This window comes from Meriones unguiculatus, chromosome 10 (assembly GCF_030254825.1).
Source record: "Meriones unguiculatus strain TT.TT164.6M chromosome 10, Bangor_MerUng_6.1, whole genome shotgun sequence".
Classification (NCBI taxonomy): domain Eukaryota; kingdom Metazoa; phylum Chordata; class Mammalia; order Rodentia; family Muridae; genus Meriones; species Meriones unguiculatus.
The window spans coordinates 17,410,863-17,434,290 of NC_083358.1; the positions used below are offsets into that span (position 1 = coordinate 17,410,863).

At 42.7% G+C, this 23,428-nt stretch overlaps 1 protein-coding gene across 1 annotated transcript in view; it reads right to left on the reverse strand.

The window, feature by feature from the left end:
• Hydin (HYDIN axonemal central pair apparatus protein) overlaps positions 1-23,428 on the reverse strand; it is a 355,607-nt gene that overhangs the window by 58,933 nt on the left and 273,246 nt on the right. Inside the window, exons 48-56 of the mRNA XM_021632513.2 lie at positions 18,042-18,250; positions 17,686-17,868; positions 16,660-16,779; positions 13,054-13,213; positions 12,779-12,951; positions 5,342-5,540; positions 4,081-4,180; positions 1,656-1,755; positions 538-706 (exon numbers count right to left, since the gene is read on the reverse strand). Of these exons, the coding sequence (XP_021488188.2) occupies positions 538-706; positions 1,656-1,755; positions 4,081-4,180; positions 5,342-5,540; positions 12,779-12,951; positions 13,054-13,213; positions 16,660-16,779; positions 17,686-17,868; positions 18,042-18,250 (1,413 nt within the window). The remainder of the gene's footprint in view (positions 1-537; positions 707-1,655; positions 1,756-4,080; positions 4,181-5,341; positions 5,541-12,778; positions 12,952-13,053; positions 13,214-16,659; positions 16,780-17,685; positions 17,869-18,041; positions 18,251-23,428) is intronic.

Consider the following 23,428-nt stretch of genomic DNA (forward strand, 5'->3'; position numbering starts at 1 on the left):
GTATATGTATGTATGTATATATATACATATGTCATATATATGTATATGTATGTATGTATATTCACATCTTGAGTGTGAGAGGACGGTGTCATGTTGCAGTGTCAAAGGCTGGGCATCTGTACACTGTCTTCTTGCGATTTTCATAATGGAGAAGAAAGGAGCCTCTTCGCTCCGCTCTCCATATGACTGAACAAATAAGATTAGCAGACACTGACATAGAATTTATTCTCTACTAGACAAATGTTACCATGGGCCAACCATGTGTGCTGCCTTCCAGCTCTGCTTGGTTTTTCACCTGATGACGGAACACAGATCCCTTGCTTCTTAGGCACCACGAAACCTTGTGGGCAATTTTCCCCCCTCTCTCTGGCGATTCTGCACACCTCCTTCCTGACCTACCTGTGCCTGTTAGTTGGGACTGAACTCTGCTCTAGTTTCTCTGGTTGCCACCCAGGCGAGCCTCTCTTCAACCCCTCTTTCCATCGGGATGCCTACAGTCCTGCCGCCAAGGCAGCCTGCTCCCCTGAGCTTTCTTACCTGGCAGCGCAGAATGGGTTGGAGCTCAATCTTCACCTCTTTTTTTGCCCGGAAGTATATCTGAACAGTTAAGGGCTTATCTGATGAGGTCAGTGTCCCTTTTACGGGTATGATGGAGAGCATCGAACTTAAATTTGATGGCAAAAACCCTAAGTTGTCCACAGAGAAGCTGGAAGACAAGAATAAAGAATCAGTTTAAACCATTATTCAGGGAACCCATGATGCCAGAAAGGACAGTTTGATCTCTTGGGGGCATTCCTGTCTCTACCCCTAGGGAGCTATTCATGCCAAACGAAGCCTGCTATGCTTTTTTCTGTGTATATTTGTGCATATTTGCATATATTGTTATAGGTACGGAGGCATACATATGTGCACAGGTACGGAGGGTAAAAACCAGGGTCATTCCTGAGACTATGCTGTTTGTTATCATCCATCTTTTCTTCTCCTTCTTCTTATTCCTCCTCTTCCCCCTCTTTCCCTCCTCCTCCCTTTTCTTCCCCTCATCCTCCTTCCTCTCCTTTTCCTCCTCCGCTCCTCATCCTTCTTGGAAACGGGTTCCCACACTCACTATGAAGCCAGGGCTGACTTTTGACTTCTGGTCCTTCTGTCTCCACCTGCTGAGGTGAATGCTACTCCGCCCTGTTCCCATGGTGCTGGTGATCAGACTGAAGGCCTTGCGCGTGCTCGTCAAGCTTTCTACCAACTGAGCTACCTCCCAGCACCAGGTTTTTGCTTGTTTGTTTGTTTTGTATGTGTGTGGTTCATGTGCATGTATGAAGAGGTGCGTGCAGATAAGCATGCGTGTGTGCACATGCTGTGTGTGTGCAGGCTTGAGGTCACTGCTAAGTGTCTTCCTTGATTGCTCTCCACCTTAGAAGACGGGGTCTCTTGGGAACCCACTGCTCAGCAGAGTAGCTAGACTGGCTGCCAGAGCTCCAGAGATGCAGAGGCTAGATTATGAATGCCTCAACTTTTAATGTGGGTCCTGGGGATCTGAACTTGGGTCCTCACGCCAATAGCAGGCACTTTACTCACTGAGTCTGCTTCTGGTTTCTTTAGAGCACATTCCCAGAGTGAATGGGGATAGCTGCAGCACGCCCCTGGGACTCGGGCATTACCTGTACATGATCTCATACTTCCCGCGGTTCTTCAGCTGAAGGAGCTGCTTCATCTCATCCATGACCTTCACAGTCCCAAAGTCCAGACTTCCTTCAGCTCCTGCAGAGGCCAGGGAATGGGGTAAGGGTGAGTGGGTAAGGGAACCGGAGTAGGGGCTTCCCTCTCAAGTTCACACGGCCGATCATCCCCCAGTGATGACTTTGGAGAACTTCTTTTCTGGGGACTCTGTGGCCGGACACACCCTTTGTGACTAAGCCTGGACAGGGAAAGGGAAGCCTCCTGGTGCAGCCGCAGACCTCCCTCGAGATTCCACCCCCAGGGGCCACTGCCTTGTCTTGACTATCATTAGTTAAACTCCCTAGAATCTTTATTTGTATTTATTACTATTATTTCTAATTATGTGTATGTATATGTGTCTGTGTGTGGGTATATATGTATGAAAGTGAGTACAGAGGCCACAGGTTTGGGATCTCTCTGGGGCTGGAATGACAAGTAGTTGTAAGCAGCCTGACATGGGCACTGGGAATCAAACAAACTTAGGCTCTCTGGAGGAGCAGGTTTTTTTTTTTTTTTTGACAGGGTTTCTCTGTGTAGCCTTGACTTTCCTAGAACCCACTTTATAGATCAGGCTGGCCTTGAACTCACACACATCTGTCTGCCTCTGCCTCCTAAGTGCTGGGATTAAAGGTGTGTGCCACAATGCTTGGGGTAGTGTGTGTTAAGGAACCGTCTCTCCAGTTCTCTAGGATCTTTTAAAAACTGCTCTATTTATTTTTATTTCACATGTGTCTGTACATTATATACAGTGGACCCCTTCAAAGCCAGAATAGGACATTGGATCCCCTGTGACTGAAGTTCCAGGTGGGTGTTGGGAATTAAACCTGGGTCCTCTGAATCATTAGTAAGCACCTTTAATTAATTTTCTAAGCCAAATTTTGAGAATTTGACAGTTACAGTACTGGAAAGATATAATTTGGTTTTGTTTTACTTAGTGTTACAGTATAAAAATTCCCTCAGATTATTAAAACTTTTCATAAATGCAATCTTAGTGGTCACTAGGATATGCTTTTTAGTAACTAACAAAACTACTTCTACAATAGCACTATTTTATTTTTGACAGGCGCTTTTCACTGTAATGCTGCAGCAAAGATCTCTGTACATTAAGACAACGGTACCGGACTAAAATATAGCTCTAATAACCTTGCTGAGGAAGAGAGCTGTCAGGGATGGGAGGTGTCATGGAGAATCAGATGCTCAGGGGAGATACACAACTCAGGCCTTATGGCAGCATGCTAGGTAGGATGCCTCAGGGTACCCATTCTAATCTCTGGGATCTGTGAATGTGTGACAAAGGGGACTCAAGGTAGTGGATGGACTTGAGGCTGGTCATCAGCTGCCATTACATGTGAAGACTGACACGGATTACCCTGGAGGCCCAGTTTAACCACATGGGTCCCTATAAAAGTAGAGGGGGGCAGCAGAAGTGGGAGAGCCAGCGAGGCAGCAGCATGACAGGGGCTTGCTTGCAGATGGCTGGCTTTCGAGATTTAGGAAGGGAACATGAACCAAGGGATGTGGGTGGGTGGGTGGTCTCTAAGGCTGCAAAGCTTTCAAGAAGGAAGGCTTTGATATCCACCTACTGAGACCCAGTAAGACCTGCTTTGAACTGACCTCACGACTAGAATACACCATGGGGTTTTTCTCTTTCTTTGATTCTTTCCTTTCTTCCTTCCTTCTTTTCCTTCTTTCCTTCCCTTCCCTTCCCTTCCTTCCTTCCTTCCTTCCTTCCTTCCTTCCTTCCTTCCTTCCTTCCTTCCTTCCTTCCTTCCTTCCTTTCATTCTTTTATTCTTTCCTTCCTTCCCTTTCTTCTTTCTTTCTTTCTTTCTTTCTTTCTTTCTTTCTTTCTTTCTTTCTTTCTTTCTTTCTTTCTTTCTTTCTTTCTTTCTTTCTCTTTCTCTCTCTCTCTCTCTCTCTCTCTCTCTCTCTCTCTCTCTCTCTCTTTCTTTCTTTTTTCTTTCTTTCTCTTTCTGAGACAGGGTTTCTCATTAGGTAACCCAGACCGGCCTTGAACTCAAGAACTTCCTGCCTCAGCTTCGTTAGTAGCTGTACTTTGTGCTAGCTCAGGAGGTTTGTTATGGTAGTGCCAGAAAGCTAATGTGGCAGGAAAAGAAACCTTGACTGTCAGCTTCTCAGGGAAGAGCTCTGAAGATCTCACACTGATGACAGCCACCTGTTACCCTCTACTGAGAATGCTGGGAATTTTATTGATGTTGCCAACACCATTCTAGGCTTGCACTACCAAAATTGTTTTCTACCCCAGCAACCCTGGCCATCACACTAACAACACGGGAGGGTCCCTCCACCCAGAACTCTCCAGAACAGAGACAATATATGATCATCCCCTTTTCAAGGGCTCAACACACCTTTGGGGAAGGTGATGTCCAAAGCAATATCATATGATTCTGCAAAGAGCAAGATGTTTTCGAGCTGAACAACACCAACAAGATTCTCTGCATCTAAGACCTGCAAGAGAAAGAGGATTTCCTCAGGGAAAGCCAAGACCCACAGAGTATCTGGAGTCTGGAGACTACGTAACATGTAGTGGGAACTGGGCAGCCGAGATGGCAAGCAAATGCTTCTGAGAACCTTAAAGTAAGTATTTTCTAATCTTACATTTTAAGTCGACTTGCTCTACTCATTATATAAATTGGAGCTATTCTATTCTTTGTGACCCAGTCTATAGAAAAAGGGCCACATTCTTCACATAAAGTACATAATGTTTCTGTTTCAGAAATTTCTGGTATTTTAGATGTGTGATCACAATTACCTTCAGATCTGTGGCCTCTAGTAGCTCACTGATCCTGTTGTTATCACTGTTGGGGGCCCTTCCTTAGTGCTTCAAAGAGTCACTGAGCTGGTTCCAGCTGGCAGGCCAACCTAATTCTATCTAGTTGACTGCTGACCAGGAGGTATGAAAGGTCCACCAGTCAGGGAAAGAGCTTATGGGGTAATCCAACACTCTGGCATCTAGGTGGAGACCTGTGCCATCTTGTTGAAGACTCTAGTTGAAAACCAAAGCCACCATTTTGCATTCCATGAGCAAGGGGAGATTCACAGCTGCCACGCAATTTAAGATCGTTAAGAAATACAGCTTTAAAGTCATATGTGTGTGGTTGTGTGCATGTGGGTGCAGTTGCTCACAGAGGCCAGAAGTGGGTGTTAGATCTGCAGAGCTGGAGTTGTAAGCTCTTACGAACCATCCAACATGGGTGCCGGGAACTGAACTCTGTTCCCCTTTAAGAGCAGTAATTGTTCCTAACCACCAAGTATCTCTTCAGCCCCCAACTATTAATTCAGAATTTCTCTTTTCCTTCACCACACATTTGGCAATATAGTTGGATCTGTGGGTGGAGAACTCACGAGTACACAGGTCTTCCTGAAGACATCTAAAAGAGCTTTAGAGAAGACATACAGGAGAAAGCCTTCTGATGACAGGGACAAAGGTTGGAGGGATGCAGGCACAAGCCATCATGCATACTCCTAAGCCTCAGAAACTAGAAGGGACAAGGAAAGATTCTCCCCTGGAGCCTTCAGAGGGGCTCATTCCACACTGAGTATCCTGTTTTTAGAAGTAAGAAATGAGCTCTGAGTGATACTGCTGTCCACAGGGGTGCCAGTCCTCACCTCGATCCGAATGGCCTTCTTGATGTTGATAGGTTTGGTGGGCTGGAAGTGCACCTGCAGCCCAAACTCCCCCTTGGCTGGGATGATGCCCTGCAGCATGGACACAGTGAAGTCCTCGCCTAGATGCTCCAGGCTGGAGATCCGCCAGGCCACAGCGAGGGGTGTGACATTGCGGAGAATCACAGCCTTGGTCTCTCTCCTACAGAAAGTGAAAGAAAGCTGACCAAGTTCAGATAATCTTTCAAATGTCAGTTTCCCTTTCACTGAAATTATATAATAGGGAGAAGAGTCAATAACTTTTATTTTAGTCTTGTTATGTAGCCTTGGATGTCCAGGACTTGCTATGCAGACCAGGCTGGCCTTGAACTTACAGAGACCCACCTCCCTCTGCCTCTGCAGGGGCTTGAACTGGGTGTGTGCCAGCACTCTTGGCCTCACAGTTTTTCTTTTGAGGGTCATTGTGGAAATATTCCCTAACCTTCCTTCCCATTTAAAATCTAAGCTGCTTAACTCATGGGGGATGGGAAGGTTTCCTTGATTTTAATTTTTTTTCCCATGAACAAGCTATCTCAAATGAACTCAAATTAACAACATTTAAAACTCAGAGAAAAGTTGTGCTAATCCTTCTTTATCCACTTGGTTTTGCTTCCTTGTAGCTACATATTCTCATTTTCTTCCTTATCATTTTTAGAACAGTTTGAAATTAAACTGCAGCTAATTATACCTTTAAATCATTTGGTTATATATACACACACACACACACACTTATATATTTATAGCTTTAAATGTTTTTCTAAGAATGAGAACACTCTCTAAAACAAGGCCTTTCACCATCATAAAAGCTATTATTTGGTCTGTAGTCCATGGTCAACTTCCATCCTTGCTGTATTGCTTGTCAACCCCTCTTTATCTTGCCCAGTCAAGGAATCAACCCACAGTCATGTATTGTGTGTAACTGTAATGCCTCTTTGGAAAATGATTTCTACCTTTCTTTAGGTTTCTTAGCTTTGACATTTTGGATAGCACAGGTCAGTTCATCTGTTGGCTCTTACTTAATTAAGTCAGGTGGTCTGATGATTTTTCATGCTTAGACCTTTTGGAAGGAAATGAGTTGCACGCTGCATCCTTTTCACTGTATTGGATCAGGAGACCCCGTTAGTGCTAACTGTTCTGATTTTAGTGTTGCTACGTTTGATACCTTGGTTAAGGTAAGGCCTACCTAATCCTTTTACCATGTATGTGTTTTTTTTTTTCCTTTTTAATTCATATTTTCTGGGGAGATACTCTGAGAATATACTTGTTTATTTTATTGATACAGAGCCTTATATTTTCCAATTCTTGAATTCACTGTTTAATTGAGGCTGACCTTGGACTCCTGATTCTTTTGCCTCCACCTATCAGTTACCAGGACTATAGGCTATATCACCATACCTGGGTAAATGCCCTTTTCTTAGCCAAGTGGGCACACACTAGCTTTAGCACCCAGCAATCATTTTCTATCAAACTCAATCTTTCTATATTTAGTTGATATTTTGTTATCAATAACTGAATTTCATTATCTCATGTGTTTGTTTATATACTTATGCCAGTAGAGTTATGATTCTCATTAAATGTGTTATAGATCAGTGGTTCTCAACTGTGGATCATGATCACTTTTGGGGTTGAATGACCCTTTTCACAGGGGTCATCTGAGACCACAGAAAACATAAATATTTACATTACGATACATAACAGCAGCAGAATTACAGCTATGAATTATCAACAAAAACAACTTGTGAGAGACTGTTCTCTCTTTATACCATATGGGACTTTGGGATCAAACTCAGAGTATTAGTCTGTTGGAAAGTGCCTTCATCTGTTTTGTCATCTTGCTGGCCCACCAGATACATTTAAATCTCGTCAACAAGGAAAAATCTGTCTGTAATTTAATTATGCCACGGTAAGAAAATATACTCTAAATTATTTCATTAAGTTGAAATTTAATGAGCCTTGTTTTATGTTGCAGCACTGAATTTTTTATGTGTGCTTACAATAAATATGCATTTTATAGTCGACAGGCACTCAAACAACTGTAAAGGGGGATATTGGAAGGAAAATTTTATTCTGAAGAAACACATTGAAGACATCACATGGAATAAATAAATGATGCTAAGGCAGCTAATCAAAAGAAGTCTAAGGACACAACAAAGTTAAAAAAACAGGAATTAATGCACATAGTTCAATAATAAGTCTTAATATTAGTGGTCTCAATTTTCAAATAAAAAGATACTGACAAGCAGATTAGATTAGAAAAGAATATCTGTCTTTTTGCTGCTTCCAGGAAACATACTTCACAATAAAATAAAGATACTACCTTAGAGTTAAAGAGTAGAAAAAGGAATTCCAAGAAATGAAACTGAGAAACAAGCAGCCATAGCTCCTCTAATACATGATGAAACAGATTTCAAATCAAAGATAAGACAGATCACTTCATACTCATTAAAGGAAAGAAAAGAAAGGCAGAGGGAGAGAGAAAAAGAGACAACATGAAGTTGGGTGGGTAGAGAGATGGAGATAGAGCTGAGAGGAATTGGGGGAGGGAAAAGAAATGATCAAAATCTATTTTATGAATTAAAAAAATAAATCCACAGATTAACTCTAGCACAGTGGTTGTTGGTGACTTCAACACCATACTCTCACTGAGAGGTCATCTGAGCCCCAAAATAACAGAAACATCAGAGTTAAATGACATCATAAATCAAAAAGACCTAATCAACATTTACAGAACAAACATTCCACCCAATCCCTAAAGATGACACGTCTTCTCAGGAGTCCATGGAACTGCCTCCAAAGCTGACCACATATTAGGATGCAAAGCAAGTCTCAACCAATAAAGGAAACCCGAAATAACATTCTGCATCGAAAGTGAACACAACAAAATCAAGCTGGATATCAATTGCAGTCGGAGCCACAGAAAGTACATAACGCAAGGAGACTGAATAACACACTGCTGAATGACAACTGGGTCAAGGAAGAAATCAAGAAGAAAATTATTATTTCCTAGAACTGAATGAAAATAAAAACACAACTTAATCAAGGATCGCTGCGACCCAGTGAAGGTGGCCTTTCGGGAAAAGTTGATAGCGCTAAATGCTTACATAAAAAGTTAAAGAGGTTTTATATTAATAAATTAATGATAAACATGGAGGGTTTGGAATAAAAACAAACAACACCCAAAACAGTACATGGGAAGAGATGGTAAAAATCAGAAATAGGCTCTCCCCTGTTTCCGTGTCCTGGCTCATGACTCCTGCAAGGCTCACTGCTTTACCAGCCATCACTCCTGGAACTCTAGGTAGGACCCTGCCCACAGTGCACCAACACTCCTTAGAGCCCATCCAAATACCCCAACAGCCCCATTTCCTCTCATTTGTGTGTCCTGTATAATGGGTTATTTTAAGTTATGAGCTAGTCAAAGAAGAGCCCCGCTATATGGCCTAGGTATTTTTAAATATTTAATGAATCTAATGGGTTGTTATTCCAGGAGCATAACGACAAGAGGAAAAAACCACCCACTGCACAACACCGGTGCCTGAAGCACCAATGGTCATTCAGGCTGCCAAAACCCCAGCGGAGACACCTTACTGGACCTGAGGACTCACTCATCACCAGAACCACAGGCCACTCAGGCCAGAAGACCAGAAAGGAAATGGAACCAAAGGGGAAAAAAAACCCATCCATCCAATAAAGATAAACTCAGAAAACAGTACCTAAATCTATAATTACCTCAAACACTTAGATGCCAGTGTAAGAACACCATCAACAACAGCCAGGGCAATGTGGCACCACACCCAGCTATCCTACTACAGAAAGCCCTGGGTGTTTCAACACAGTTGAAGCTCAAGAAAATGACCTTAAAACCAGTTTTATGAAGATGACTTAGACCCTTCCAGAGAAAATGCACAAATCCATTAAAGGAATCTAGGAATATATAAACAGTGGGAGGAAACAAATTAATCCCTTAAAGAAAGCCAAGAGAGCCAAGACAAAGCAAACTGACCTGAAAATGGAAATACAAGCAATAAAGAAAATACAAATTTGAGAGAATCCTTGAGATGGAAAATCTAGGTAAGTAAATAGGAACTACAGATGCAAGCTTTACCAACAGAATACAAGAGACAGAAGAGAGAATCTCAGGTGTAGAAGATACAATAGAAGGGAGAGAGGACTTGAAGAGACAACTGGATTGTGGGGGCCATCTTAGGGATGAGCTAGAAACCCAGTACAATGGAAACTCCCACGAATCTCTGAGGGTGACCCTAGCTAAGTCTCCTAGTATTGGGGAATATGGAGCCTGACCCAGCCATCTCCTGTATCCAGGCAGGACTTCCAGTGGAGGGATTGGGGCACTAACCCAGCCACAAAACATTTGACCTACAGTATTTCCTGCCTGCAAGATGTGCTGGGGGTAGATGGGGCATGGAAATTGTGAGACTGGCTAACCCATATAAGGTCTGGTAATGGAAGGAGGTCCACCCCCGGCCCTCTCTGGAGGGTCAGGAACCACAGTCTGAATAGCTCAGAGACCTAAGATAGAAGCACACATAACTAACCAAAATAAAATAAAATATCAATGACATGATCCCTAAAAATATTCTGTTGTACTCTTAGACAGGAGCCTAGCATAATCATCATCAGAGAGGCTTCATCCAGCAACTGATGGAAAGAGATGCAGAGACCCACAGCCAAACACTAGGTGGACCTCAGGGAATCCTGCACAAGAGGGGAGGAAGGACTGTCTGTAGGAGCCAGAAGGGTCAAGGACACCACAAAAAAACCCACAGAATCAACTAAGAACTCACACTTGGTACTGTTAACTGGATAGCACCCCTTGGCTGGCTAGGTCGTAGGTTTTGGAGGAGAATGTAATACAATTATTTTGCTAAGCTGACATAGCAAATTGTTCTCTATGTTCTTACACTTATTCCCACAGATGAGTGCGTCTCTCAGCCCTCATCAGATAGCAATTAATAAAGATCCATAATTGGTAATCATTCAAAGAATAAGATACTAAGGTTGCTCAGCTCTAAATGTGGAAGTGGTTCCACACTGCTTCCTAGAAGGCTGACAGTTAATCGCAGAAGAGAGATTAGAAGAACAAGAAGTAGTGGAGATCAGTGGTGAACTATCAGCAGAGTATTGGTTGGAATACAGTGTTATTGTACCCATGAACTTATAGATGCTGTGACTTCATGCACAAGAGCTGTACAAGATTAAGCCAGTCAAAATCCCAACATGGATGGGGGAGGAAGCTCACAAAATCCCACTCTTAGCCAGGAACCTCTTAGCAACGGATGGCTTCTTCAGGGGTGTGGCTTCTGAAAGGCTGCACACATGCTACAGATGGTCCTACACCCATGCGCGGATGGCCAGCTTTAAGTGGACTCAGTAAGTCTAAACCCAGAGCTCTTGAAGTTGGGAGAAAAAGTAGTGGTGAGGAGAGGGAAGACTTGGAGTGGAGGAAATGGAGGGGGGTGTGGATTTGTTCAAAACACATCACACACACAAAATTTTCAATAAAAATTAGAATAAGATACATTTAATTAGGTTAAAGCAGTTAACAGATCATCCATGCTGAGCTTCTGACTCATTATTCTCTTAGCCTTTCAGATAAGGCTATTAATATATTTCTAACCATGGTCACAGACTCTTCGTTGTTTTAGTTCTATTGGTTCTTGCTTCGTGTGTCTCGAAGCTCAGTTACTAGACACACATACATTCTGATGATTATATTTCCTTTTCCTAATGTCTTAAAACCTGTCATGTTGGGTGTTTTCTGTTTCTTTCTACTTTTTTATGTTCTCTTTCCTCTATTTTTGATATAATCAAACCATTCTTCAAGACATGATATTACTTGTTTGATGGCTTTTACTCATGTGAGTAATGGGTTAAAGATCCTGTATCTGTCTTGTGATCCATTTTTCTATCAATTCTGGGAGATGACTCTGAGGAATGAATGATGGCAGGTGACTTGGTCTAATCGTGTTGTAAACCCAATGTCAGGTCCAACAGACTAACGATATTTCCTAAGAAAATGACCCCCGTGTCTGGAATGTTGGCAACGTCCCTAATTTAGGATTCTTTGTATAAATAAACTCAGACCCTGAATATATGACAGTGGACTCCCTGGGGGTAGGTGAGTACTTGGCATGAAAAATGAGATATGTTTCCAAACCAATTATTTTCTGTTGACTGAAGTTATCAAAAACACTTTCTTAGAGGCTGAGGTTTATTTGCTATTTATTTATTTATTTATTTATTTATCTATCTTTTTTTTGAGACAGGTTTTCTCTGTGTAACCCTGTCTTGTCCTGGAACTCTCTCTCTGTAGACCAGTCTGGTCTCTAACTTAGAGATCCACCTGTCTCTGCCTCCTGAGTGCTGAGATTAACGGCATGTGCCACCACCACCTGGCTAAGGCTGAGTTATTAATTTGAGCCAGAAAGTGTAAGACTGATGTGAGCAGGAAGTGAGAGATCATGAAAGATGCCCCAGACATCTTTCTTCCTCTGTGTTTTGATTATCTTTATCTTTGAAATAGTTAGCTGTTCTAGTTGGCTTTCTATTTCTGTGATAAACACTATGACCAAAACCAACCTGGAGGTGAAAGGATTTATTTCATCTTATAACTCCCAGGTTATAATCCATCATTAAGAGAAGTCAGGGCAGGAAGTCAAGGCAGGTACCTAGAGGAAAGAACTGAAGCCAAGACTATGGAGAAATGCTGCTTTCCCTTATGGCTTGCTCAGGCTTATTTTCTTACAAAACCCAGGACCACCTGAGCTGGACCCTCCCACATTAATCATCAATCAAGAAAATGCCCTGGAGACTTGTTATAAGTCAATGAGATGTAGGCATTTTCTCAGTTGAGCTTCTCTCGTCTCAGATGGCCCAAGCTTGTATCAGGCTAACCTGGACACTACTGAAGTTTGGACCTATTTGCTAGCAGTCTGATTTGGTGACCCAGCCCTGAGAGGTGGTACATTATTATCACTTTGGTGGCTGGTGTTATTTCTACATTACAAGTAATTCAAAGGGAATTAGAATGAAGGGAAATGACATCAGACAGAAACTCGGAACCACAGGAAAAAAGCATATGAAAAAAATTCAAATATATGGGTGAATAGACAATCTTTGATTTTTCTTTTCGTGGTTTAATCAAAAGGCAAAGTATGGGCTTGGGGGACACGGATGCTCAGTGGCAGATTTATTTGCCTAGAAGGCACTAGGCTCTGAGTTGGAGTTCAATTTCTAGTGACATACACACAAACAAACTCAAGAAACAAAGAAGCAACAAAAAACCCAGAAAGCCCAGAGTAGCTCAGGACCAGCTGATTACCTTAGAGTTAAGTGTTCTTGAAGTTCCCCACCTATCCCTGAGTTACCCAGAACTCTCACCTATGAAGCAAGAGCCTGTCAAAATGTAATTGCCTTGGCTCCAGCTCAATTTCTGGGCGAATTCCTTGGCAGTGTAGCCTAAAGATGGCTGGCTCTGGGTTCTCCTTGATACAGCAGACAAGGCTGTCTTCACAGACACCGACCGCAGTAGGGTAGGCCCATATATTCACTATCTGATGGAAGAGTCAAAAGAAAGCCCGTTTGCACCGAGCACGTCAGGTCTTGACTTTCCCAAGACACCCTCACTCTGCTGGAATTTCACCCTTTGGTTGTACCTGCTTTTCGTTGGGCTTCAGAGTCATGTTGGAAGGCTCTAGAAAGTAGGTGTTTGCTTTGACATCATGCTGAAAACAGAAGTATGCCTCTACCATCATTGGAGAATCGTTCAGGATCGTCAGTGACTCCATGTTGCCAAGGAACAAGGCTGACTTATACCTGGAGATGAATGGGGAGATGGATGGGGTTGCGAGGACTGAGTGAGAGTTCAGGCGTCAAAGGAGCCTATGAGGTGCGATGGAATTCGAAAGGGCGGTGTGACCGTGCCGAGGCAATGGCATGCTGGCTAAGAGCATGACATCTATGGTTGTTCACTTGCCTCTGGGAATACTGCACTGTGATGTGACCCCATAAGCCTTGGTCTTCCTATCTCTAAGATGAGGTGATGGTGTTGCTTAGGGTTGATTGGTAACAAGTGAGATTGTAAACTCGAAACTCTTAGAACTAATGGAAGTATCAAATGCCCTACAAATGGCAGTTATTCTTAGTTTGTAGCAAAGAACTCCAAGAAAAGTGACTATCTATCTTTGTATTCCCTTGAGAGATTATCATTTGGACCACCTGTCTTGGAGATGATCTCATTTACCTTTTTCTACTGTTAATGTTCCGACATGAATTTATCTGGCCTTGTTCAGATGACTAGTTTGCTTCTGCTCCCTAATGCCCTTGGAGGAATGTGTAGAGGTAAGCACCAGGGCTATTGGAAGACATTTTGTTAAAGGCAATGAACAGAAAAGGAACCACTGAAGAAGGCTGGAGAAATTACAGATATGCATCATCAGAGGTCACAGCCTGGGCCAGAAAAGCAGAGACAGTCTGAAAAGAGCTTTGAGCAGGCTGTGATGGAGGATGGAAGGAGAGAGAATGACCGGTTCAAACTGGAGAGCCACAGTTAGGCAACTCTATGTGAGTAACTGGGAAAGGGTTGGTGACCTCAATGTCTTACACATCAATGTCAGAATTTGGCATGGTGCTAAAGAGTTCTTGTTTATCACTCAGTTTTCACAAACCTGTGAGGTCGACACCATTATTTTTGCTGACAGGTTCAGCAAGGCTTAAGTGAGTGAGTGAAAGGCATTTGCACTGTGTCTTGTTTTGGACCATAATAATCACTGTTGTTAATCCCATTGCTTCCCAACACACACACACACACACACACACACACACACACACACACACACACACACTTCTGTGAATATGTGAATAACCATCTTTTATCTGATTCCCACCACTAAACTTTGTATGCGTGTCCATCAAATAGAGCCGCCTAAGCTCTTCTGGGTCTTAAAGACTTGTCCACCATTAGCATCTTTATCTCACTTTCTAGTCTAGCTCCTCAGGAAACAAACTAGAGGAGATTTAAAAAATGTGGAAACAAAGATAATCCATTAGCCCCATCAAAGAGGTACAAAATAAACCCTGTGTGTGCCACAGGAAGGAGGGACTGGATGGGGACTTTGGTTCTTTTACTATCTCAATTCTTTGCCTGCGTAATAAAAATTCCAAATAAGTAAAAAACAAAACAAAAAACTGGTATCACTAATATTATGATTATGATAAGTAACCTCATCTGGGACCCCGATTCTGCTTGTCTGCTTAGCAATCTTCAACTGTTCCTTTCACATACTCGCCTCTCCCCCTTCTCTCCCCATGTCTGAGAAGGCTCTTGTGTGGCTCAGCCTTTAAGAGAAAAATTTAATATTATAATATAGTTACAGCATTTCTCTTTTCCCTGTACAACCTCTGAACCCTCCCTTATACATCTCCTTGCTCTCGTTCAAGTTCATGGCCTCTTCATTGACCGTTGTTACATGCATATACGTATATACGTATATACATACATACATACATATTCTTAAATAGAACCTGCTCAGTTGATATAATGTTACTTAAGTGTATGTTCTCAGGGATGACTATTTGGGACTGGATAGCCAATTGATACGGTCTTCCCAGGGAAAAACTCTTACTTAGCTGCCTGTAGTTTTTTGTGTATGGTTGAAACCCCATGGGCTTTTCCTCATTTGCGTATCTACTAGTATAAATTTTGTTCAGTTCATGTTTGGGTATTCCTATTGGTGAGACACTATGGAGCTCAGCTTTGAAACCTGTGTGAAGCCAAAGATGACTTTGCATTTCTGACTCTTCTGTCTCCACTTTATGTGAATTGGAGATTGAACTCACAGCGAACGAGGCAAATACTCTACCACTAAGCTACTTAGAAACTTGAGTATCAGATTGATGGGATCTAGAATCATCTGTGAGATAAGGCCTCTGGACAGGTCTGTGAGGGATTTTTCCAGACTGGTTTGACTGAGATGGAGAGACCAACCCTAAATGTGGGCAGTACCTATTGCCCAGTAAATCTGGACTGACCAAAATGGAGAAAGCCAACTGGGTGTGAGCATTCACCTCCCTACAACAAATGTTCTTCATAGTGTCTCTACCTCATGATAAACATTCTTCACTTTCTCTAAGATGACCTCAAATAATTTGTCGTGGAGGAAATAAGCATAGTTGTTCCATTAGTTATATCCAATACCTGTAATCATATCTTCACCCAAATGTATCTTACTTTCCTCCCTCCTGGTATAAGATAGTGTTTCCTCCTCCTGGCAAAGGCCAGCACCCCATATCCTGTTGTGTAGTCTCAGGGAGCTATGCGATGAATAGCTCTAACTTCCCCCTCGTCTCACTTTCCCTTCGAATACAGACAGAACAAGAACAAAAGCATCCAACCAGGCTTCCCAGCTTTCCATCTTGCCCCGTTCCTTGACTTCCCATCATCCTGATGACCACACTTTTCCTGCGAGTTATTTTTTGCATCCATCTTTATTCCTCTTCCTTCGCACTGACTCTTCAACCTATTTAACTTGGGCATAATTCCCAGAGATTTTCCATAAGGACTCTTGCTAAGCGCCACCCCCTCCCCAATGCCCTGTGGTTGAACCCAGTGCATGACTGCATTTTCATCTTCCTGCCTTTTTTGTAAAACTGACTTGGCTGATCCTCCACTCTTCTTGTGGAGCCACAAGAAGCCTTTCTCCTGGTTTCCTTCAAGAACTTGGGCCCTCTTTCTCATGTCTGTTGTGGACTCCTCTCGTGTATGGAGAAGTTCTCTGTCGAATCATCCCTTGTCCTTTCCTTCTGACTACATGCAACTCACCTTTTGTCATACTGTCTATGTTCACAGTTTTTGCCATCTTGAAGACAGCACTGTCTTGTGAGAACCCAAACCATAATATTCTATTCTCTGATTTATGCGGCTCCTAGAGAAATCTTCTAAACAGCTTAGACTTGATACACTGCAAAGTGCAGTCTTGATTCCACCTTTCCAAAGCCTGGTCTTGCGTTGGTGGTATAGTGGTGAGCACAGCTGCCTTCCAAAGCCTGGTCTTTTTTTCTAGGTTTTCCCACGAGGGAGAGTGGTAGCTGAGTCACCTGACTGTCAAAGCAGAGACTTGGGACACAAGGATCCAGTTTTCCTGGTAACGAGTTTGGGGCAGTGTCAATAAAAGCCATGCTTACATGAAACCTCTCCTTGCAGCGTTTGTGAACTCAACCCAGAAATCTGCAGTTGAGTCTGAAAGAACGAACACAACACTTACTTGTCCCTTGACTTTCCACAGAGCAGAGGCCCAAAGTAAAACTTCTCCGTGCTCATCACGTACTTCTTGAAGATGACTTCGTTTACTTTCTTATCTTTCTTCCTCTGAGGGAACACCACTCTGAAGACAGGGGAGGAAGGGGTAAACATGAGGACTCGCAGATGGAGGTTCAGTGTGCTATGAACCCAGCACCCCAGTGTCAGGGAAAGCAGTGGGTGTCCGAAGACAGATGGCTTGAGGATCTTTGTGGAAGCTTTATCTCCTGCTTTCTAAGAGAAGATGACGTGGTTTGAACTAGGGAAAAAGACACGTGGCACTGAGCTGGACAGTTTGCTCCCAGAACACCCAGATATGAAACATCCACAAGAATCTCTAGGACAAACTATTACATAGTTCTGGAAGGTAGTAATCAGCTTCTCAGTTCCTCGGTCAAACAGGGCTCTTTGGTGAGAATTACGAAGAAGGGCCAGCTACAGGAGGTCCTCTCTCCAGTGGGGGGCCACCTTGCATTTTGCCCTCCCAGGTGCACAGCGGTGTTGAGTGGCTCAGAGAAGAGCCAGCCGTGGAGGTTCCCGCGCGTGTTCATCTCACAGGATGACAAACCCTAGAGTAAAACTAAAAGTGCTCTGAGTTTGCTTACTAGTTACATGTATGGACTCGCTTGTCATAAGAGGACTTTTTTCCCCTCTTTTAATTTAATGTTTATTCTGTTTCAGTCTGGGAATACCTTGTAGTATCATATGATCTATGTTGCTATTATGTCAAGGTCTGATACACTGAAGCCTGATACAAGAGGGTCTGGGGTATGTTCCCAGTTCAATGGTATTGTTGTTGTTATTAGTATAATATTTATATTTATTTATTTTATTTGTGTATGTGTATGTGTGTCGGCAGCGAGCACCTTTATCTGTTTAGCATTTTCATCGGTCCCCACATATTATTAAACACCTACCTTGTTGGAAATGTCTTGGGGATGGAGGGACTCAAAAGCATACGCTTGGACCTTTGAAAATAAAATGCACTCACCTCGGGTCTTTGCAGATGTGCGGGTAGGTGCAGACTCCTCGGCAGTAGAGCTGGTACTGGCGGTGGGTCCCGAGGAGCTCGAAATTAAACGTTTGGTCGTAGTTGCCCACGTCAGTAGAGGAGAAGTGCACTCTCAAGGTCACCTCTCCATTGGGAGGCACGATCCACCGGAAGTGGTTCAGCCTGAAATGACCACACTGGCTTTCAGAGTAACCATGCTTCCGGGGAGGAGGACAGGTTAAGCATGGCAGGTTGTAGGGCCTCCCGCGACAGTCCTGCACCTGTCTGGTGCTGCGACAGTGGTGCTCCCGACTCGGGGCTGCATCCTCCCTCGCCCTGGTCACCGCAAGGCCTACCTGATGAACTTCTCCGGGGTGTGTTCTCCGTCGAAGTTGTTCTGATCCATGTCAGACATTGTAACCGTGGTACCTGATGGCCCTCCGGTGAGGCCTTTCCTGGTGTAGTTTGCACGGCGTTTTTCCCTCTGACTTTCACGAAGTTGTTCGGCTTTTTCTCTCGTTCTCAGCCTGGCCCCCCTAGACGAAGAGGCCTGTTCCTCTTGGGCCTTAATTTAAAGGGAGCACAAAGGCTTAATTACGTGCGGCACACAGCAAAGACAAGAGGTGCTCACAGCGTGTCTGTGGTCTGGGGGGGGTGAGCCGCAGGTGCTGGCCTCTGGGAAAAGGTAGGGCCAGCTTCGTGAGTTAGTGAAAAGCTCAGTGTTTCTCCGGGTACTCTGTCCCCTGAGGAGGAAGGAGAAACCCTACAGCAATCTTGAAGCTGGCAGGGAGCATATGGAATGGATTTCAGCTCCTGGCAGGGTCCCATCATAGCCAGCTGGGCATTCAACTTCCTTGGCACTGCCTGGGCCAGTTTCTCCGGCCACCTGCCACATGATGGTTAATATTTTATTGGTATATTCCACTCCCCACCATCTCCTTTCTTCTTCTCTTTGTTCTTGGGACTTAAAAAAGGGATTTAACAGAATCTCTTACTATTTTGGGATGGAGTACAAGCAAGCACTTGTATCTAATTGGGCATATTTAATAAGGAGCTCCCATTTTTCTAGTGCATTTTTCATGCTACTTGATCTATTTTTTTCTCTTATTTTTAGTTCATTGATCATTTTAACCTTTTAGTATTAGAAGACATTAAAAACTGAAGGCATAGTACAGCCCTGACTTCCAGTAACCCTAAATCAAGCCCCAGATGGCGACTGTATTGTCTCATGTGTTGGTGAATTGCCTGGCAAAAGCAACTTGGGGAAGGGTTGATTCTGGCTTCCGCGTTGAGTCTACAAAGGCCGGGGAAGTCATGGTGGTGGGAGTGCTGGGTGGCTTGCCACGGGCCCTTGGTCAGGAAGCAGAGAGAGAGGAATGCTCACACCCAGCTGGCTTTCTCCTGTGTAGTCAGTCCAGGATTTACCAGGCAGAAGAATGGCGCTACTCACATTTGGGGTTGGTCTCTCTGTGTTAACTAACCCAGTCTAGGAAATTCCTCACAGACGTGCCCGGGTGCTTGTTTGCCTCACTGATGAGTCTAGGTCCCCACCAACCTGACACTCTGCTTCTAAGTACTTCAGCTCATGTCTCCTCACAACAAGGGCTTTGCTCCTGCACTACCACAACAGTCAGTCAGAGCTAGGAATGCGAACAACACTTTTACAACACCACACAGAGCATATTAATATTTCCTTAGGTGCCTTTGGCATGCATTTTAAAAAATATTTAATTATTTATCTAATGTACACAAGTGCTCTGTCTTCATGCACACCAGAAGAAGGCATCAGATCCCATTGCAGATGGCTGTGAGCCACCATGTGGTTGCTGGGAATTGGACTCAGGCCCTCTGGAAGAGCAGCCTGTGCTCTACCTGCTGAGCCATCTCTCCAGTCCCTTAGGCATTCCTTCTTATAGCTGTGTTCCTGTGGTGGTTCAAATGAGAAGGGCCTCCACAGCCTCAGATTTGAGTGCTTGGTCCCCAGCTGGTGGAACTGTTTGGAAAGGATTAAGAGGCGTGGCCTTGCTAGAGAAAGTGTGTCACTGGGGATGCGGTTTGAGGTTCAAAAGCCCATGCCAGGCATAGTCTTTCTCTCCCTGTCTCCAACTTGCAGATAAAACGTAACCTCTCAGCTCCTGGTCCAGCGCCAGGCCTGTCTGCTGCCATGCACCCTGCCATGACAGTCATGGACTCACCCTTGGAAACTGTAAGCAAGCCTCCATTAAATGCCTCCTTTGAGAAGTTGCCTTGGTCATGGTGTCTTTTCATAGGAATAGAAAAGTAATTAAGACAGATCCCAGGTGGTTAGATATTACAGATTATCACATTGCATTTGTTATTACATTTCTGTAGTATAATTTAATCAAGTTCCTCTCATGTATGTCCAATCATGATAACTTGAATTTTACCATCATTTTATATTTTAAGCTATTATCTTCTAGTCCAAGAATAAAATTTCCTTGTCAGTTGCAAAAGAGCTACAGTTCTTCCTCAAATGACAAGTTAAAAGTTGCTTAAATGTTGTTTTTTTATTTTTTGGACAGGGCCAGTTTTCAGAAGAGGGGTTTGGTATAATAGCTCCTGATGATGATGACGCTAACTTTCCCACTCTGTCTTTGCTTTGCGGAATCACCATTGGGTGCTCTGGTGAGGCACGCCCACTAATGCTGATCACTCCAGATGTTGATTTTCTAGGCAACTGGATTTTGGACATGGGATAGAACCTCACGGTGGGGTAGTCAGGGCCTACAGGCGGTTTCATTTTTTCCTGGGAAGTGCAAAGTGCATGCAAAGGGATAAAAATGTTGGCTCACCATTCTTCCTTGGGATAAAAAGTCATGGTTATAATTGTAATATTATATACTATAATATTGTAATATTATAATATTATATATACTATAATATAATATAGTATACTATACTATATATAATATAATATATAGTATAATATATTATATACTATAATAGTATATAATATTATATATTATTATATAATATATTATAATATTATATATTATATATTAATAATATAATTATATTATATATATAATTATATAATAATATATAATAATATATAATATATTATAATATATAGTATAATTATATAATATAATTATATAATATAATATAATAATATAATTATATATAAATAATATATTATATATTAATAATATAATATTATATATTATATAGTATATAATATTACATATTATTGCTTTTTGTGGTTTCTTCTATGAACTGTATGCACAATTTTTCTACTTTTACACGATTTTTATTTTGATAATTAAAAAATTGGTTCAACTGAAATTTATTTTCATGTATTAATAGACAAAGAGATTAAAAAGTGACTTTATGCAAAATATCAATCTTCTCATGGTAATTTCTTTAATAATCTAATTTTTCTCTGGTGGTGTATGTTCCTTTAACCTATGATCTTTGCATTTTAAAAGGACTTTTATTTTTAAAAGTTTTTTTTTTTTTTTTTTAAGATTTTTGTGTTTCATGTATTTTAGTGCTCTGCTTGTGTGTACCCCTGCAGGCCAGAAGATGGCATTGGGTCCCATTATAGATGGTTGCTGGGAATTGAACTCAGGACCTCTGGAAGAGCATGCAGTGCTCTTAACCGCTGAGCCATGTCTCCAGCCCTAATCTTTGTATTCTTACACCGTGAATTAGCCTAGGTTTAGAACACGTCTCTCGGCTTTTTGAAAAGAGGCAGTTCTTCAAAATTAGTATACCACAGTATTGTGCTTCATTATGGCATTTTCAAACAAAATTTGTCTTTGCGGATCCCCCTCCCTCCTTTTTCATCCTCATGGCCACCCGGGTACACTTTGATCCCCTCCCCCGTAGCCTCTCTTCCTGCTTCATGTGTCATGGCCCCTCCTTCCTCCACACTGGGTGCCCTCTAACGGCCCTCTTCCTGGTTTCCTAGCTTACACCCACAGCCACACTCACTGATACACATTATACACATACTCACACATATTGGTCAACACACTACTGACATTACGAGCTAGTTTGGGTTGAAGAAAGAAAGCGAAGAAGACACCAGAAAGTCTCCTCATGCTCATAGACGAGGAGAATTAAGACTGTGGGAATGGCTACTCTACCGAGAGCTATCTACAGATTTAATGCAATCTGTCTCAAAATTCTTATGAGAACAGTCGTATGACAGAAAAAAAAATCCCAAGTTTTATATGGAAGCACAAAGATCATGAGTCACCAAAGCAATCTTGAGGAAAAGGGCAAAGCTGGTGGCATCCCATGTCACCAGCTTACACTAAAGAGCATGGCAACAGGCACACAGATGGGTAGAAAGAAATGGAGGACCAAGAGACAAATCATACAGCTCCAGCCACCTAAGTTTTTTCTAAGTACATAATGTATGTTAAAACATCTATTGAGAAGAGACAGTGTCTTCATCAGACAGTGCTAGAAAACTGGATACCCATGTGTAGAGGGATGAGACTACATCCATCTTTTTCACCAAAAAGCAATTCAAAATTGGCCAAAAACTTTAATGTAAGATTTGAAACTGAGAGAGGAAAAGAGAAACAGAATACTTTAAGATACAGGCATAGAACAGGGACTGTCTCTGACTCAGTGGCTAGCTCTTTGATTACCTCCCCCTCCCCTGAGGGGGAAACAGCCTTTCCAGGCCACAGAGGAAAACAATGCAGGCAGTCCTGATGAGACCTGATAGGCTAGGGTCAGAGGGAAGGGGAGGAGTGAACTGGGGGAGGGGCATGGAAGGAGAAAAGGGAGGAGAGGATTGAGAGGGAGGGGGCTAGAGCTGGGATAGGAATTGAATAAATTGTTAAAAAAGATACAGGCCTAGGCAGGGGTGAAAGAAGACTCCAACAGTTCAGGAAATCATTTCAAGAATTACTAAATGGGATCACCTGAAACCCAGAAGCACCAGTTCAGCACAGGAAGCCACGGACAGAGTACAGACACAACCCCCAGACCATGAGCAGAGGGCAGACACAGCCCCCAGAACAAGGAAAAACCTTTGCTGGCTGTGTATCTGACAGTGGAATAATATCTTGACTAGATGAAAGACCCAGAAATTAAATACATTCCCAAACCCCAACCAATAAACAGGCAAATGAAATGAAAGTTACTTCTTAAAAGACGAAGTAAAAATGATCAATAGATACATGAGAAAACAACAAAACCCCAGACAAACAAACAAAAACACAAAACCTCAAACCTCTCCACATCCTTAACCATCAGGGAGATGCGAACTAAAGCTATACTGCTGTCAGAAATGTAAACTTTTGTAGCCACTGTGGAAAATATCTGCACAGAGACTCCTCAAAAACAAAGAACAAACAAACAATCCAACAACATAAACAAACAAACAAACCACTATCCTATGATTCTGCTCTACCCCTCCTGGGAATATACCCAAAGGAACCTATGTCAACCTACCACAGAAACATTTGCTCCTCCATGCTTATTGTGGCCCTATTTGCAACAGCCAAGTCATGCAGTCAGCCTAGGTTTTCGGCAACAGAAGAATGTGAAGAGAAGATTGCCCTCGTGCACACGCGTGCACGCACACACACCCACGGAGTTTTATTTCCGTATTTAAAAAAAAAAAGAGTGAAATTATGTCATCTGCAGAAAAATGAAGGGAATTGGAGATCCTTATATGAAAAGAGCCAGACTCACAAAAACAAACACCTCATGCGTTCTCTCATGTGCGGAACCTGGATCATGCGGATGCATATCAGCG